Source organism: Ceratotherium simum, chromosome 9 (genome assembly GCF_057802395.1).
Source record: "Ceratotherium simum simum isolate JZ-2026a chromosome 9, ASM5780239v1, whole genome shotgun sequence".
Taxonomy (NCBI): Eukaryota; Metazoa; Chordata; class Mammalia; order Perissodactyla; family Rhinocerotidae; genus Ceratotherium; species Ceratotherium simum.
In genome coordinates this window covers 53,722,007-53,741,209 of record NC_141908.1, presented here as the reverse complement: position 1 = coordinate 53,741,209, position 19,203 = coordinate 53,722,007, and the positions used below count along the sequence as shown (strand labels likewise).

The 19,203-nt window shown below is 37.1% G+C and overlaps 1 protein-coding gene across 3 annotated transcripts in view; it reads left to right on the top strand.

The window, feature by feature from the left end:
• Nucleotides 1-19,203, top strand: part of GPR155 (G protein-coupled receptor 155) — a 41,430-nt gene that overhangs the window by 12,057 nt on the left and 10,170 nt on the right. For all 3 annotated transcript variants that reach the window (XM_087435407.1, XM_014784631.2, XM_087435406.1), the window contains exons 3-12: nt 165-564; nt 2,277-2,442; nt 3,367-3,522; nt 5,130-5,213; nt 5,813-5,930; nt 9,288-9,372; nt 9,472-9,562; nt 10,563-10,773; nt 15,369-15,473; nt 18,567-18,703. In XM_087435407.1, coding sequence (XP_087291533.1) covers nt 165-564; nt 2,277-2,442; nt 3,367-3,522; nt 5,130-5,213; nt 5,813-5,930; nt 9,288-9,372; nt 9,472-9,562; nt 10,563-10,773; nt 15,369-15,473; nt 18,567-18,703 — 1,553 coding nt within the window. The remainder of the gene's footprint in view (nt 1-164; nt 565-2,276; nt 2,443-3,366; nt 3,523-5,129; nt 5,214-5,812; nt 5,931-9,287; nt 9,373-9,471; nt 9,563-10,562; nt 10,774-15,368; nt 15,474-18,566; nt 18,704-19,203) is intronic.

The following is a 19,203-nucleotide window of genomic DNA, read 5'->3' as shown; positions in this document are numbered from 1 at the left end:
TTTCTTACTAAAATGTACTTTTCCAAAACTAGGGTAAGGAGGTCATTCTGCACTATTTAGATTACAGTATGCTATAATTAAGCACAGAAAACATAATATACATAATGTATTAATATATTTCTGTGGTGATCATTTTAAAATCAATTTTAATTCTTGTTTTTCAGTTGAAGCTTTATATCAAACTACATACCCAGAATATCTCCAGTACATTTATTTGGTGGCACCAATATCTCTTATGATGTTAAACCCTATAGGGTTTATCTTCTGTGAAATCCAGAAGTCGAAAGATGCTCAAAATGTTTCTCAAAACAAAATAAAAATCATGGGACTCGGATTTCTACGGGTATTACAGAACCCAATAGTATTTATGGTCTTCATTGGCATTGCCTTCAATTTTATTCTGGATCAAAAGGTGCCTGTATATATGGAAAATTTTCTTGATGGACTTGGAAATTCTTTTTCTGGATCAGCTCTATTTTATCTTGGTCTTACAATGGTAGGAAAAATAAAGAAACTGAAGAAGTCAGCATTTGTTGTACTAATTCTTCTCATCACAGCTAAACTGTAAGTTTCACTCATTTAACTTGGGAGCTGTCCTTTGTGAAAGCTTTATTTTCTCCTTTAAGAAGAGTGATAGTAGTAATTCCTCCCAATTGAATAGTTGTGATTTAAAGGAAAATGTGATGTTGGTATATTGTGGAAAGTCATTTCCTTCTTCCGTGTAGGTTATTCTTCCCATTTTTACTGTCAGAGGATAAAGATTATTGGTTTCCCTTCAGCTTTTATATAATTTTACTTAATATCTCCTAATGTCCAAGTTTGATCATACTTTTTAAGGAATTTTTCAGGATTTCTGAGTTTTCTAAATCTATTAAAATCCTAAAGTCAAAAGCATCTTAGTCATGATGATGAGAACAATAATTTTGAATATAAACTATTTTTATCATGAATTTTGGGGGAAATATTCTGTAATTCTGAGGGTGGTTGAAATTTCTAAATATAAATAAGTCAACATGAATGATTATCAACCATCTATTCCTAGTCCATCAAATAAAAAGTTCTTATCAGCTCCTTAGTTAATAGTTATTCAGCTTACTTAGCTCATGAGCCATGGCGTTAAATTTCATGGTGCAAGTGACATAATTTTACTGCAAGATTATCCCAAGGCACTTGGGACATACTTAACTATTGAATTCAGCTCTTGTATAGACAGTTAAATTCATGAGACCAGTGCAATATGAAATAGTATCTCGTTTTCAAAATAATAAAAATGAATATAAGTTCTGAAAATTATTTATGGTGGTATTATGCTCCTTGGAAATAAAGTATTAGTTGCCACAGTAATAGATATGGTTCTAACAATAATAGTATTATCAACTTAAACTTATAAGTAGAATTTCAATATTCTCATTTTTTAAATCTTTTTTTCTGGTCGTTGATCCCTGTTAGATATGTTCTTTGTCTATTTTTCAAATTAAAAAAATATTAAATTAAATATTAAAAAGTAGTTCTTTACTCCATCCTAGAGCATCTCTCTAGTTGCTGCTGTGACAGTGTTATCAACGTTGGTCTTGTTGTTTTTAAAGGAAAGCCCCATTAGCCTAGCTACTGTTGATAGGCTCTTTCTGTGGAATCCTATAGGATTTGTTTAATAATTTACTCTTCACCAGGTCTGGATTTCACTAATTTTCTGCTCTACCTCAGTTGTTTCAATTCCCTTTGCTAAACTTTTTTGTCTTTACAAAGGTGAAGAGCTAATTGTAAGATACCTATTTTTCTACTGTTTTTAGAATCTAATTGAGCAGCATTGTTATTACCCAAACCATTTAAACCCCTAATCATAATAAAGATCAACTTTTTTTTTCAAAAAAGAGTTTAGTAATTTTCAAGAAAAAAATTTACTCAGATTGTCAATCTTTTTTTTCTTTTAACATTTCAATGAGCTAATAGAGGAAGCAGGAAACAGCAGCTATAATTGCAACTTTTATAAATTTTTTGCGAGAAAATTATTCGTAGAACAAAAAATCTGAGTTTTTTCCTCCTAATCCCTGATATTTGAAGTATTTCTAGAATATTGTTACACTTTAAAGGGCTCCAAGTTGAATTCTTGATTCTTTTAACAAAATGTCCACAAGTAGGCATACGGAGAATTGTGCATACAAATCACCTTCTGGGCAGGAGAAGAATAACCTAATGCCAAGTTCCCTAGAGTGATCTAACGCTTGGGGACCAACATGCTTTGATATCAAGTAATGATGCATTTCTTGTTTCTTCAGCCTGGTGGTACCACTTGTGGGCAGAGAAATGGTGGAACTCTTGGACAAGGGCGACAGTGTAGTGAACCACACAAGTTTATCAAATTATGCATTTTTGTATGGTGTCTTTCCTGTAGCACCAGGAGTGGCTATCTTTGCAACACAGTTCAACATGGAAGTAGAGATTGTATGTATATACTACTTTCTAAGTTTGATTGTTTGTGTGGTTAGTAGAAAAATGAATTTTTAAAATGGAGAAATCAGCATTCTCTTATGAGAATTTGATAACTATAAACTACCTCATTGTAAATAAAGAGGCATCATGTAACATCATGTAACAATAGAGTTATTTAATCTGGGGTCTTTATTCAGCCATGACTTATTTCATTAGTTTTTTTAGTTTCAAGTATTTTATTGCCAAACTTTTACTTAAGCCTAAAAGTTATTACAGAAACGTAACTTTTGAAATTTTGAGGGGAAAAAAAACTGTTTCATTCTTTGATAATTCAACCATCAGATGCAAAACACCACATAATCAACTGCAGTAAATAGCTAAAATCGGTTAACATGAAATTGTTAACAGTGTCTAAGTGTATTGTACATGTTATCTACAGCATTAGAGTAAATGCTTTTGAAATATAACAGGAAGGAACTAAATTGTTTAATGCAAGTCAGTTCCATTATTTAATCTGTAAAATGTTTGCATGGTAATTTTTCTCTTTTTGAATTGAATTTCTCTTTTTTTATTGCCCTATATTTTATGAAATAGTATGGAAAGAAACTGGTCATTGGTTTAATTAGATCATTAATATGGTTTACTTTCCAGAACCTAAAAGATAACCATCAGCAGTGGGATGTCTAGTATTTGTTATGTGCAAATGTAAATTGAGCATAGATTGAAAGAAGGGCCAAGGGAACACGACTGTGTTTTCTACTAAGGACTATCCAAAAGGGGAAGTATGGCATTAGATAACGTGCTGGATTCTGTAATGTCTTTTTACTGACTCTTGGTTTTATTTCAGAACACCTTAGTGTGCTGTGGCTATTTAAAATTTAAGGTAATTGTTTAAGTGAGACTGTGACTCTCCTCACTTTGATTTCTTTTTTGCAGATAACCTCAGGGATGGTAATAAGCACGTTTGTGTCTGCGCCGATCATGTATGTTTCTGCCTGGTTACTGACCTTTCCCACTATGGACCCTAAGCCATTGGCATATGCCATCCAGAATGTTAGTTTTGATATAAGTATTATCAGCTTGGTCTCCTTGGTAAGTATGTTTCAGTGTAAAAATGAATGAAAACCACAGAATGAGTTTGAGAATAGCTTGGTAATGGGAAGTTAGGGATTTAAAAATCTAATCTCTTATGCAATAGAGAAAGCCTAAAGCCTGCCCGTAAAATATAACATCAGCCTTCTGAATTTTGTCTTTCCAATTGGGAGTTAGAGTTGTATAGCCGGCAAGGTGTGAGATTTAGTCAGACCTGGATTTTTTTTTGTATGTGTGTGGTGGGGGTGAGGGAGACTGGCTCTGAGCCAACATCCATTGCCAATCCTCCTCTTTTTGTTGAGGAACATTAGCCCTGAGCTAACGTCTGTGCCCATTTTCCTCTATTTTGTATGTGGGATGCTGCCACAGCATGGCTTGATGAGCGGTGTGTAGGTCCATACCCGGGATCCGAACTTGTGACCCCTGAGCTGCTGAAGGGAAGCATGCTAACTTAACCACTACACTACCAGGCCAGCCCCCAGATGTGGATTTGACTCTTGGCCCTATCACAGACTAACTGTGTATCTCCACAGAGTTACCTTAAACTCTCTAAGTTTCAGTTTTCTCAGCTATAAAATAGAATAATTTTACCTATTTCCATGGGTTGTTTTAAGGATTAAATGAGACAATATATGTGAAAAGCATTCTGCAAATAGTGAATCACTATACAAATACTAGCTTTTGTAGAATCATGGGGCTGGAAGGGATGTTTGGGATCACGTCCAATCACCCATTTAATGTTAATGAAATTTTTTCCATATATCTAGCTCAAATTAAACACTTGACAACTACAATATCTTATAGATCAAGTTGCCTATTGAATTCAAGCAGTATTCTGGCTGAAGAAAAAGATAACTTATACTGTTAAAGGAAAGGAGGTGGGATGAAGATGTATATTGGCAACAGATAAATGTGTGATTAATGTAATTTTTAGGAAATTTCACTTCTGTTACATATTCTTAAAGTCTATGCCCATTGATAAGAGGGAAGTCTGGGGAGAGAGACAATATCAATTTTGATTGATAATGAGGGGAGAAGTAAAAAGGAAATCAACCAGCATACTTAGCTGGCCACTGTGTAGGAAGAACAGAAACCCAATCCTTTTAAATGTAAGGAATGTAAGACAATTAATCTTCAAGTGGGCAATGTGTATTGTTTGAAGTAAGACAGCCTGGATTTTAGATACCTCGTGAGCCAATATGTTGGAATCAAAAAAGGAAAACTTAGAATAGTGCGTTGTAACTGCATCTCCCACTGAAGCTCTTTTCCTGAATAGTTGGCTGTGAGCCTGTGTCCCACTCCAGCCACTGAAGGTAAGGGAAGTTAGAACATGGCCCTGGTCAAGGCATTAGTTCTCAAAGACCCCGTCGTTATTGGACAGTTAATTTACGATAGGATCTCTCCGTGCTTTTTATTTTACTTTGGATATAGTGATTTGCCTTAATACCTTTTTGGGAACTAGACAAGTTAAAGTAAATAAAATATTGGAGTTTCTTTCTGAACCAGGATAAAAAGGATTCTTTAAAGAGGCTAATCAATGAGTTATTTAATAAGTAATTATAAAGATTAAAAAACCTGAATAACTTTTGAACCTTTTTTCTTTTAAGATCTGGTCGTTGGCTATACTTCTTTTGAGTAAGAAATATAAACAGCTTCCTCATATGCTTACAACTAATTTACTCATTGCTCAGGTTAGTAAACCTTACAGATATGTAGAACTATGCTTTCCTTATCAATTATACTACAATAAAGGAGAAAATTACTTTGCTGAGTTTTTCCACTGATAAAGTCAGGAGTATTACCAAATGTAATCAATTACAATTTGATTACAATTAATTTATGCCTAATTTATTAATTATTGCAATAGGTCTTGAACTATATAAAGTTGAGGCTAATGGCATTCAATGATAATTTTGCATTTTTAATAGAAATAATTGAATCATTAAAAATTGAACTCTCACTATCTTATTTTTCTAGTTAAATTTTTGTATGTCGCAAATTATAATAGAAAAAAGTTTAGTATTTTCTATGTAAACCATTACTAAATATCAAGTTAGTATTTAGGATATTGTCATGTGTTTCCATTAAATATGTACTTTGTTAAAGACTCTGGATAGAAAGGGTTTTTTTATCATAAAACTTGAAGTTTTAGTATAACTGGTACGTAACAGTTGATAATTACTCAACAATAATTAAAAATGAATAATTATATTTGCTGCGAATAAAACATATGAAGATGACTCATATGAGTATGACTGACTTTGGGTTTTTTAATCATTTTTTTCTTCAGTCTATTGTCTGTGCTGGAATGATGATATGGAATTTCGTTAATGAAAAAAATTTTGTTGGACAAATTCTGGTGTTTGTTCTATTGTACTGCTCCCTCTATAGCACCTACCTGTGGACAGGTAAGTTGGATCATGAATGGAAATTTAGGTCTGTCCCTCTCTCTTCTATCACTGGAAGCCCTCAGCTTCTGGTGATCTACTTGAAGTGGAGTAGAGCGGACTGAGCATTCACTCAGGCAGTCACACCCACAGACATAGGCAGTCTGCAAAGGTGAGTTCTGTTTCCTGATGCACTCTATTTCTGCCAGGGCTCAGAGGGCTTCCAATCACGTGGTCCTTTTCCTCAGGGTCTTAGGCTCTAGGCCACGGGCAGCACAGATTCCCTTTGGAGACCCCAAGAGGGCAGGCGCTGGAGGCAGGTGGAAAAAGGAGGGAAGGGGCAGAGAGGTGTGGGGCAAGTGAGATGTGTCCCAGAGCTCACTACTGGAGTCCAACTGAACTGAATGAAAAATTCTGGCTCTGCCTTAAGCAGAAGACTTCACTTCTGCAGCCTCAGTTTCCTCATCTGTAATACTGGGTTATTGTACCTTACAGGGTTATTTTGAGAATTAAATGAAATATTGGTATTTATGCCTGGTACGTGGTAGGCACTCAACAAGTGGAACTGTATTGTTAAATACAGGGAAAAGCAGTAATATGAGAACAAGAAAAGTAAGGGAATAAAAGGGCATGGAAATAGAAGAGTACCCAGTTAAGAAAGACTATTTCTCATTTCAACAGGCTCCAAAAGGGATATTCAAAATGTTTTAGCCCATTGCTATTTTGAAGTATAAGATTTGTTTGGATGCATACATTCTGGCATGTTTGTGGAACATTCTGTCTCGCTGTTCTGTATTCATACCGTGAATGGGAACCTGTAAAATGGCACATGAAAGGAAACTGTAGGATGGTAGGGCTGGTTACAGCTACTGTTAGAAGGCAGGTGTCAGGAAGTGGCTACGAGGGCTAGGCCTTTGATTTCATGCCTTCAGGATCAAAAGCAGGGCCCATCTAAGTCAAGAGCCTTTTGAAGTGAAGCAACAATGTGGTGAGGAATTACAGAATGAAAAATTCAGTGCACACAGGAGAAGGTGTATGCCTTTTAAAGGCAAGTACACCTTGCATAGCATAAGAGTTTTCATGAGATGTCAAGTTAAAAGAGCCAAAAGACTTCATTTCTAAATACAGATGAACCAGCTTGATCTCTAATATTGAGGTTTATTAAGTCTAAATTTATAATAAGAATAAGAGAGCAGCAAATAGATCAATGTATGAAAAAGCTCCAAGTCTCCCTGAAGTCCTCTTCAAGCATGCATGCCAAATCTATCCAAAGACCATGTTCTGAATTCCCTGACCCCAATGAAGGTACCCTTTCATCTTGAGATTATTATAACAGAATTTTAGACCTAAAGTGTCGTTTTAAATCATCCTGTTCAGCCATTTTCAATTTCACTCATTTGCATACCATCCCACAATTTTTGCCATATCTGCAGACCACCTCTCCTTTTTTTTTCCTTAAAATTGACTCACTTTTTTTACTGTAATAAATTGGGCTTTAAATCAGTAAAATCCCAGGTTTCATGTGCTAGTTAAAATTTTTTCAAGCACATGGTAAACACATAACTAGTCAAAAGTTTTCACCCCTGTGCCACCTGTACTCTCTACACTTTTGGAAACACTGGTTTTGCAATGAGGAAATTATTTTGCAAATGAGGAAAATAAAGCCCAAAGAGTTGAGCTGATTCAGGCAGGAGCTCTCATGGCTTGTCAGTGCGAGATCTTGGGCTAGATGGGGCCTGTTCATTTTGCAAATGAGGAAAATAAGGCCCCAAGAGTTTAACTGATTCAGGAAGGAGCTCTCACGGCATGTCAGTGAGAGATCCAGGGCTAGATGGGGCCTGTTCCTACATCAGTCTTTTCACGAGGCAGAAATGATGAACATTAGAACTTTGAAGAGTACCCTGGCTACTGTGAAACAGTTGGCACATTTTTGTGATTGGTTACTTGTTTCCCTGGCACTTTGAAAACATGAAACTATCGAGTGTACAAATGTGTTTAGGGAGGAGCGGTGGTAGTATAATGTCTCTTGAACTTGAGTAATGTGTGCGTCCTCTGTAAAGAAAAACAGTTCTCAAGGACCTTGGTGTTGATTTATATTATTTCCAGCACAGTGTTACTTAATCTGTACAATCTTAAATCTAGGTATGAATTCCTTCTATACGGCTAGTATACAACTTTTAAAACCAAAGCAAATTCACAGATGAGATTTAAACAAAACTACAAATTCAGTAATTCTAATTATTAACATTAATTGCCATGACAAACGATCTTGTTTTGCTAATCTGAATCACAGTTTGAAATGTAAAATGGAACTCACTTCTCTGGTTAGGGTTTTTTTAGTTCGGCCTGCCTTCACTTTGTGTGTGGGCTTGTGACCTGGTTATCTCACTGCTTTTCTCTCTTCAGCTTACCACAGAACCTTCATTTGGACCGCATGTTGTGATGTCATTTGGCCTTCACTTGGCTCAAACTTAATATAAAATCAAATGTAAGCCCTGAAATCAGGAGACTATACTTTGGTTATAAGATGGGCATCTAGATGATTATCATTGAAAATACGCCAAAAAGACTTCAAAGTTCTCATCGAAATTTCCAGATCCTAAAGAATATGTCTTAGGAACCGTAGGGGTCCACAGATCTGAGTTTTAGAAACACTAATGGAGTTGGACTTACCACAGAACAGAGGGCTGGGTTTCCGGTCCTGCTCTGCCCTCTGCTGGCTGTGTGGCTTGGGCAAACCTCTGTTTCTGTATCTAAAAAATGAAGATGTTAACTTAAAACAAATGGTCTCTCCCAACCCTAAAGTTCTAAGATTCTATAGCTATGTAGAATTTATTAAATGTGATATTACTTAATAATAAATAATTAGGTATAAGGTGTAAGGAAAGCTCAAGAACTTTAAAACATTTGTTTTTGTATTAAGTTCATATAATATTTTATTAAGGTCCATCATTTAGACTTGGGGCACTTTCCAAAAACAGAACCTATATAAGAATTGCCTATACTATCTCAGCACCAGTAGAGTGGAGGGGTTTTTATTTTTATAATTATTCTGTGTCCAGCTAAAAAATTTTTTTCCCAAATATACTTACTTTCCAAACACATCTGTCAAAAGAATAAAGTGATCTGGGCTTTTGAAAAAAATCTTCATGTATAAAACAGGAAGATTTGAGTAAATAAACAATATAGGAGGGAAAACATCAATGATACTGAATTAAGAAAACTTCAAAACATTGGGGACAGTGTTTATTTAGAAACAGTACATTCTAGGGTAAAAACTACAGACTATTATTGAAATAAGCTTGGTTAAGGTTCTATGAAGTCTGATCAACATCAAGAGTAATTGTCTATTTTTCAATCTTGATTTCTTGTTCTTAGGCCTTCTAGCAATTTCTTTGTTTCTTTTGAAAAAGAGAGAGAATGTACAAGTTCCTGTTGGAATCATCATAATATCTGGCTGGGGGTAAGTCAGTAGTTTTCTGTTTGCTTACATATTTCCACGTATACAGTTACTATTCATCCTCTCCTCTCTCTCTCTCTCCCTACATCCTTGTTATTACAGAATTCCTGCTCTCCTTGTTGGTGTTCTTTTGATAACTGGAAAACATAATGGAGATAGCATTGACTCAGCCTTCTTTTATGGAAAAGAGCAGGTGAGAAGAGTTTATTGTTAGCTCTGTTCTTGAGAATGTCTCTTTTTAGCTTGTTAATGTATTTTGCTATACTTAAAATTAATTTTGGAAATCTATTCCAACTTATTGCATATCACTGGTGATCTTATATCATTTTGTTAAGTCACAACTTAAATATGGTGAAGATTTTACATGTCTAAGTCTGTTTTTAGCTAAGGATTTCGAAGTGTTTGAAACTTATTGGGTCTTCTTAAACACACTTAGAATTATGTTTCCTCTACTAAAGGAAAGAGTGATTAATTTAAAATCATTTAATAAGTTAGCGGTAATAGTATAAGCCAACTTCTTGACTTTCAATCCTATCATAGATATAAATTTCAGAACAAAAAGTATCTGGGAAAAAGTGTGCTTGAAAAGCTATAGAGTAGAAGGCTTGTGAGACCTGCTAAATCAGAATTCTCCAGGTGAAGGGCCCAAGGATGTGTTTTTTAAAAACCTTGTCAAATGATTTTGATTTTTTATCCTTTTTTCTGTTTTGTAATTTTTAATTTTTGGAGTTGTGAGAATAAATAAAATCATACATATAAAGGACTTAGACTAGTGTAGCATATAGTTAGTATTCAATAAGTGTTAGCTATAATTTTTTATTTTTAGTATTATTACCATAAAAAGTCTCAGTTGAAGTATGCTTGAACTATGTATTAAAGCAAGCAAAAACTTTAAAGTAAAGAAAAGATCTGTAAGCAATCATTTAGATTACTTATAGAGGAAACCAATGACAATGATGTATAGAAGGAAGCATCTAGAAATCTTACATGATTACAAGCAAACCGTAATTTCTCTACAAGTAACTTAGATCCCTTCCATACTCTTACTCTGTTTTAAGAACCACTGTTCTAGAGCATTTATATCTGTGGAGATATTGCATTTTCCACCAAAAAAGTGCCCTTGACCTACTCCACTAAGATTGTCAAGATGAGATTGTGAGAAGTGTCTTAACATCTTTTTGCAACGTTGGCAGATGATCATCACAGCAGTCACCCTGTTCTGCAGCATCGCGATAGCCAGCATAGCACTCATGTGCATGAACCGCACCACCCACGCAGGCCGCTACGAAGGTTTCCACCCGTCTCAGCACCACAAAGCAGCAGAGCCTGGGAATGCTGCTTTTGAGGAGAGTCCAGTGCCCATAAGTGAACCCGAACTTTTTACAAGTTCTATCCCAGAAACAAGTATGATCTTTAAATATAAAGGAACTCTTACATGCCTCTATGGCATGTATCCAAAATGTTTTGTTTAAGGGAACTTCCTTAACTATCTTGAATATAATAGGTATTTGTCAAATGAGGAACTTGAATCATATTCAATAATAGAAAGAGCTTGCAAGTTCTTTAGATTTATAAATCTTTTTTGAGAATAATCTTTTCTTAAATCCTAAGACTTCCTTGGGCCTGAGAGTTTAGAAAAAAGTAACAAGGGAAGGAAGGTCCTTTCTGGGAACTAAGCACCTCCATTTGTTAATTTAACAACATTGTATCAGGCAGGCACCATCAATAAAATGAACAAAAGGAGGCCCGATTGAAGTGGGTTAAAGGTAAAAGTCAGGAGTTGGCAAACTACAGTCTGCAGGCCAAATCTGGTCCGCCATCTGTTTTTGTATCCAGCCCAAGAGTTAAGAATACTTTCTACATTCTTAAAGGGTGGAAGTAAAATTTGTAGAAGACAAATATTTTGTGACACTTGAAAGTTATATGAACTTTATTGTATTTTTGTGTGTGTGTGTGAGGAAGATCAGCCCTGAGCTAACATCCATGCTAATCCTCCTCTTTTTGCTGAGGAAGACCGGCTCTGAGCTAACATCTATTGCCCATCCTCCTCCTTCCCCCCCCCCACAAAGCCCCAGTGGATAGTTGTATGTCGTAGTTGCACATCCTTCTAGTTGCTGTATGTGGGACGTGGCCTCAGCATGGCCGGAGAAGCGGTGCATTGGTGCGCGCCCGGGATCCGAACCTGGGCCACCAGTAGCGGAGCGCGCGCACTTAACCGCTAAGCCATGGGGCCGGCCCAATATATGAACTTTAAATTGCAGTGTCCATAGTGTTTTTGGAACACAGCCATGCTCTTTCATTTATGTATTGTCTATGGCTGTTTTCACACTATATTGTGGAGTAGTTCAACAGAGATCCAGTTGCCTGCAAAGCCTAAAATATTTATCATCTGGCCCGTTACAGAAGATGTTTGCCAATCCTCGGTATAAGTGAAAATATCCTGACCAGTAACTTTGTTAATAAGTGTTAACAATTGTTATGGGGTTTGCTTCAATTCATGAAGGGAACTCAGCAACCGAGTATGCATTTCGGATTCATTGGTACATGTGGAGATTTCATAGATATAAAACATGGTGCTAGGAAGTGGCAATGATGGTCCCTATTTTGTTTAGAGTTTGTGGAGTAGAGGGAGGACTAATCTCAAAACTATTAGTTTAAATATCAATAAGTAAAGGATATGAAGAAAGCAAAAAGAGAAAAAAGATTAAAAAAACATTTTAACTATCGTTATCTTAAAAGGAAGAAAATCCCACAAATCGTACCATCTTATATTGCCTTCCTTCTCCCTCTCTCCCTTCCTCCATCCCAAACTGGAAGTATATAACACAGCAGTTAAAAACAGGGATCTGGAGCCAGCCTGCCTGGGTTCCAATCCTGACTCCACAATTTACTACTATTGCTTTTGGGCAAGTTCCCTGTGCCTCAGTTTCCATATCTGGTGCTGATAATACCTACTTCATAGGCCTGTGGAGTCCTACTACACAGGACTGTAGTTTGCCAACTCCTGACTTACACCATTATCCCTGCTTCAGTCAGGCCCCCTTTAGTTCATTTGATTGATGGTGCTCACTAATTTCTTTGTCAGATCCTTTGTGAGTATATCGACAGAATTGCATTCTTTGGAGCCCTCTTGACCATTTTGCCTTTTAAGGAAGTTCAAGGATTATATTTACATTTTCACTAAAATTTTAAAAGCTGTTTTCCCTAAGTCTGAAGTACTTTTCTGATCATGCCCAGCATCCTTTCCTTACTCACTTTCTTTGTGAACTCTTACGTTTATCCTATAAACCCATCTACTGTTTGTTTTCAGGCAGGGCTTAAAGACCACCACTTCTGGCTGGCTCTCTCTGTCTTCTTCTCTAATGAGTGGTTCAGAACTGGCTACAAAAGGCCAGAGAGCAAGTGCGGGGAGCCCTAAACTAAGTGTCTTAAGCCCAGAGACTTTTGCTGCTACCTCTTTACCTGTTTTTTAAAAATAGCAAATAAACTCTACCATAGATCTTCCTTAAATCCTGCCATCGTCATCTCCAGCAGGAAAACTAGCTTGCACCGTCAGTATAAATAATGGAGGTTTATAAAGGAACCCACTAGACTGTTAAGTGCTGTGTCTGACTTGCCCATCGTTATGGCCTCAGCACCTAGCATACTATCAGGCTTACTGTAAGTGTTTAGTAACATCTGTTACATGGATGGATAATTGGGTGGGTAGGGAAGATACACTATGATCTTCTGAAGCTACTCTGAAAACTGCCATGGCAAAGTTCTTGTTTATTTGTTTATTGACCCATGTTCCTAGGGAAAAGGTTTTTAAACCTGTCTGGTTATTTTCCTTCCCTAAATCCTGCTGTCTTTTGCTCTGCTAGTATTATTAACACATAACACATTAGATGTCCAGCCTGGCCTCCCCAGATCTCAATAATCCAAAGTAGTTCACTTACCTCTGCTCCTTGCTACATATTTGTCAGAGACCTATGATTTGCACATGTTGTAAGTGTGGAATTATGATTGAAAGGAAAATTAACCTATTTTAATATGAGGTCAAAAGTTCAGTTCTAAAGAGAAGGCTAATGGGCTACTTCTATATCCTTATGTTTGAAGGAAAAAACTGCCATAGCACTTTTCATGGTGGCTGTAATCGTGTGTGTGTGTGTGTGTGTGCGTGTGTGTGCGTGCGTGTGTTCTGTATACATACATTACTGAAATAGGTTGGCTTTATGTCTGTTTTCTTAACAGTTTTATCTTAGCTGATTTTAGCCTTCAGGTTTCTAAAGAGGAGGGGGCTGGGCCAGATGATCTCTGTATTTTCTTTTCTATTATTCTGTGGTTCTATTTTAACCTTGAGATGGCATCATTATCTTAAATTTAGAAAGACATTTGTGATAGGTTATTATAGATTGTAGTTTTTATACTTTGAAATCTTTTTTTGTTTTTAAGAACACTATGGAAGAATTAAAGCATATTATCAATGAAAGGTTCAGCCTAGACATTATTCCACTTTGTAGCATATTAAATTTTAATACAGTTTATCACTGAAGTTATTGTTCTATTATAATCCATGTCAAGAAGTGCCATGTCTGTATATGTGCGAAATGTTTTCAAGGATACTGCATGCTCTCTGACTAGAGGAGAAATTACAGCTCTATAGCAGACACCTCAGCGTGACTTCTGTGAACCAATCTACCTACAAACCAGCAAAGATTTTCAACAATATGTATTTGATAAGAAAAAAGAATAGAGTTTTTACTGCATCTTCTAGACTAGTATGAGATACTTTCTTGAAAGAAATGAATCTTGAGCTGAACTTTAAGGGAGGAGAGGACTTGGATGAATTAACAAGAGTGGGAATTCCATGCATGTCACACTAGGCCTGGAGACCCACATATGCGTGAGGTTTATGGAGAACACTGAAGAATTGTCCTGAAAGAAGGGAAGGGCCCTTGTTGAGTACTAGGGGTGGCTGGATAGGGAGAGAGGGGCCAAGTCCTAGAGGGCTTTCAAATTCAGGCCAAGGAGTTTGAATTAACTGCAGTAAGCAATAGAGCATTAGTGCCTGTTTTTGAGGTGTGATGAAATAAAAGCTGTATTTTAGGAAAGTGTTCAAATTCTTAGTTCCCAAATCATGGTGGAAAACAGCATGGGTAAAAACTTCTTTCCGGGGCCGGCTCCGTGGCTTAGCGGTTAAGGGCGTGCGCTCTGATGCTGGCGGCCCGGGTTCGGATCCCGGGCGCGCCCCAAGGCACCACTTCTCTGTCCAACGCGAGGCCGAGTCCCACGTACAGCAACTAGAAGGATGTGAACCTACGACATACAACTGTCTACTGGGGCTTTGGGGGGAAAAAAATGAATAAATAAAATCTTAAAAAAAAAAAAAAAAAAAGTTTAAAAAAAAAAAAAAAACTTCTTTCCTAGGGCCAGCCCCGTGGCTTGGCGGTTAAGTGCACGCTCCCCGCTACCGGGAGCCCGGGTTCGGATCCCGGGCGCGCACCAAGGCACCGCTTCTCTGGCCATGCTGAGGCCGCGTCCCACATACAGCAACTAGAAGGATGTGCAACTGTGACATACAACTATCTACTGGGGCTTTGGGGAAAAAAAGGAGGAGGATTGGCAATAGATGTTAGCTCAGAGCCGGTCTTCCTCAGCAAAAAGAGGAGGATTAGCATGGATGTTAGCTCAGGGCTGATCTTCCTCACAAAACAAACAAACAAACAAACAAACAAAACTTCTTTCCTTGTCTCACAATGAGGAGACAATATGTCAAGGAGCTGATACCTTGTCTGTCACTCTTTGAATGTTAACTTCTATAAGCACATTTGAATACTTTTTGATAGATACCATATGAGAACATTTCCATTGAGGCTGCATGGGAAATGTGTGTGTGTGTATGAATGGGTTGTTGTTTGGTTTGGTTTGGGTTTGGTTTGGTTTGGTTTGGGATCTCTTGAAGTTGTCCATTTCTGTGTGGTTGGGCTCTACCCTCACATGGTATTTTATCTGTATAGGTTGCTGTGCCTGCTCCATAGGAAATGGTGAATTACACTGTCCATCCACAGAGCCAGTAGCAAACACAAGCACCAGTGGGCGTGTGACTCCTTCATTTGAGAAAAGTAAGTGCTTCTGGGCTATGAGGATGGGCCTGAGGAACAGAAGATTCCTTATCCTTATGCCTTAAAAGAACTCTCCTATTTCTATAGAAGCTACACTGTTTATGTATTCTCAGATAAGAAGGGAGAAAGTGCTCATAGGATAATAATCATGCATAGATAGAATACTAATTTAAGAAAACATAAAATTCTCAAAATGTAGTAATTGGTAGTATTATACACACACACACACACACACACACACACACATAAATTTTTCACTAAATTTAACCCAAGTGATAATTCCAAGAAGTTTGCCCTAAGCACCATTGTGTTTTTGGCCTTTTTTCTTATTTTGGAAGCTGAGACTTTTCCCCCACTCCCTTCCTCCAGAGCCAGGACCAATTAATTAGTGCTTAATTACATTTGAATCCATATACTTTAAAGATACCCTCTCTTATAAAATAAGAAAAATCTTTAAAAGTAATAACCATTTGGCATATAGACTAAGAGACTAAATTACATATGTGGTCTAAATTTCAAATTATTTAAAACAACTGAACACACTTATGTGAAATTGCAATGCACTTTCAGTTAATTGTGCTTATTTATAATCAACCTGGGAAGGGAAACTCCAAAAAGCCCTCTTTACGATGAAGCATACATCACCTGATTTGTTGCCAAAGGCATTATGTTTTTATGTAAGAAGTGTGAGGTTGATAAGAAATGATGGATGCAGGTCACTTGCACAGAGTGTGGTGGATGTGGTAAATGCTCATTAAACAGGGTAGTAGCAGCAGTGGTTGTTGTTATCATTCAGGCAGGGTTTGTATTTGGCTGCTATCTGCTGGCTAAGGATGAATCTTAAATAGTAGCATTCATAGTGGCATAGAAGGAAATATAAGTAGATCAGATGTTGGGCCTTCACTGACTTTCTGGTAGGAAACCCCTTTTGGCATTTAGTAAAACTGTCTTTCAGTTTTAATTTGTGCACCACTTTTCTAAACTAATGTTTCTTTACATCAGAATTCCCAAGGCTTTCCTCCTTATTTTTTTCTCCCTACACAATATACCTAGTAGTAAAGTCCATTGGCAAATTCAACGTGTAGTTTGATTTAACAGCTTTTTTTTTGGCCTTCCAAAATCTCCTTATGCTTTGCTTTTTTTGTCATTTTCTTCATTAATAATGCTGATTCCTGAAAAGTCTTTTAAACTGTAGGGGCTTCTTAGATTTTCTGATCACATTTCACAAAAATTAAATAGAATGAGAGCCATCATATATGGACTTCATCTGCTCATGTAATTTAGTATTATTCCTAAGCCTGAAATAAAGAAAGTCTAATGGAAATCAAACCATGGCCAAATGAGAATTTGGGGAGTTTAACAATATAATTAATTCCTCACCCCCAAAACACTGGCACAGCACAAAGACAAAATAAATATTGCCATGTGTAAAAAAAGGTAAATGAAAGATAGCAAAATTTATTTTTATCCATTTTTGTAATATCTATACATAATATTTTAAGACCAGGTTTATTTATTTATTTTTGTGAGGAAGATCAGCCCTGAGCTAACATCTGCCAATCCTCCTCTTTTTGCTGAGGAAGACTGGCCCTGGGCTAACATCCGGGCCCATCTTCCTCTACTTTATATGGGATGCCACTGCGGGATGGCTTAACTAGTGTTGTGTCGGTGCCCGCCTGGGATCTGAACTGGCAAACGCCAGGCTGCCGCGGCGGAGTGTGCGCATTTAACCGCCTGCACCACTGGGCCGGCCCCCAAGACCAGGTTTGTTATATATACTGCTAGAATTTTTCTACACCAAGATACACACAAATAATTTTTATTAAAATAGAATCAAAACACAGAGACAGTTTGGCAGCCTCCTTTCTTTTTACTTAGCAACATTGTGAACCTTCCCCCATGCCACTGGCCATTACGCTAGACCATGTTTAACAGTTGTATATGTTCTTTTCTACAACGAGGCCTTAGGAAATAGAAATTGTTATTGTTAGCTTGAGGGTAAGAGCTATAAATTTTTTTTTATCATGACTTTTTAAAATCAGACTGTATATTAGTCTAGACATCTATTTGGTAACAACATTTTCCCCTGCTTTTGATGCCATATATACAGTGGGGCCGAGGTAGGAAAACAAAGGTCTCTTGTGAAAGGCCCCTCACCTCTGTTTTAGGTCAGAAAAGTCATGCCTGTGATTTGGACTTGGTTCCATAGGTGAACAGAACAAAGTGTATAATATTTTTTATATGGTTCCTTAAAGGTCTTTTCTAAGGTAAATTTTAAACTCTTTAATAAAAGGCAAGCCAGCCCTGGAGGTCTAGTGGTTAAAATTTAGTGTTCTTATCCCCTCGGCCTGGGTTCATTTCCTGGTCAGAGAACCACACCACCCACCCATCTGTCAGTTGTCACACTGTGGCAGCTGCGTGCTGCTGTGATGCTGAAAGCTATGCCACCGGTGTTTCAAATACCAGCAGGCTCACCCATGGTGGACAGGTTTCGGTGGAGCTTCCAGACTAAGACAGACTAGGAAGAAGGACCTGGCCACCCACTTCTGAAAAAACTGGCCATGAAAACCCTGTGAACAGCAGTGGAGCATTGTCTGATATAGTGCTGGAAGGTGAGAGGATGGCGCAGAAGGACCCGGCAGGGTTCTGCTCTGCTCTCCACCGGGTCACTAGGAGTCGGAATAGACCCGAGGACACTAACAACAAAAAATGAAAGGCAAGGGGTAGTAGTAAATTTGTTTTATAGTTAGCCAAAATAGCATATTCATGACCAATATGTAGAGTTATCACAGGTGAAACTTGAATTATTTAGCCTTAAAATATATATATATTTATATTTTATATTATATGTATTACATTGTTGACTAGTGTAGAAAGAAACTATACTACTCATATTTTTTCAGATAAAAACACAACAAGTAGCATTATCCTGAAACAACATGAAGGAGACTTCCTCGGATTTCATCTAAAATAATATACTGATTCTGAGCTGAATGTGCATATGTGGTCGTTTGCTTAGGAAGTCATTATGAATTTAAAATGCATTCAAATAAAAAGCTCTGATTACAAATTGTTGTGCTTACTGTTTTGTAGATGATCATTGTGTGAGTCGCTGTAACTCCCAGAGCTGCATATTAGCCCAGGAAGAAGAACAGTATCTACAGAGTGGAGACCAGCAACTGACTCGACATGTGTTGCTGTGTTTACTTCTCATTATTGGCATGTTTGCTGTAAATGTTTCTTCTGATTTTGTTTTGGGGCCATATCTTTAAATGTTTGCCAAAGGTTTTATTCAGGCATCTGGGAGAAACTTAGTTGCTACTTCCCAGGGCGGTGGCAGCTAGGCCATCTGACTCCTAATCTTGAGCTAAATGTTTTGGGGGGAAAAGAGAATGGATAATTCACATTACTCTGTTGCCTAAGTGCTCCAATCGCTTATTTTGCTTAGAATCACTTACTCATTCTCTGGTATCTTTCATGTTGTATGGAGGGCCACTTATTCCCAACGTATTCCTTGACGACTTCAGCACATACATGCCTACATGGTCTCTCAGAAGATATTCCTCAGATAAATAAACTTTTAAAAATAATTTTAAATTATGAAAATAACATAACCACTTCATACAATAGATACTTACAAAATAGAGAAAAGAGGAAAAATATCCATCATCCTACTGTCTTCTATTTTTTAATACATTTTTCATGGTTCTAACAATACATACAGGTTTAT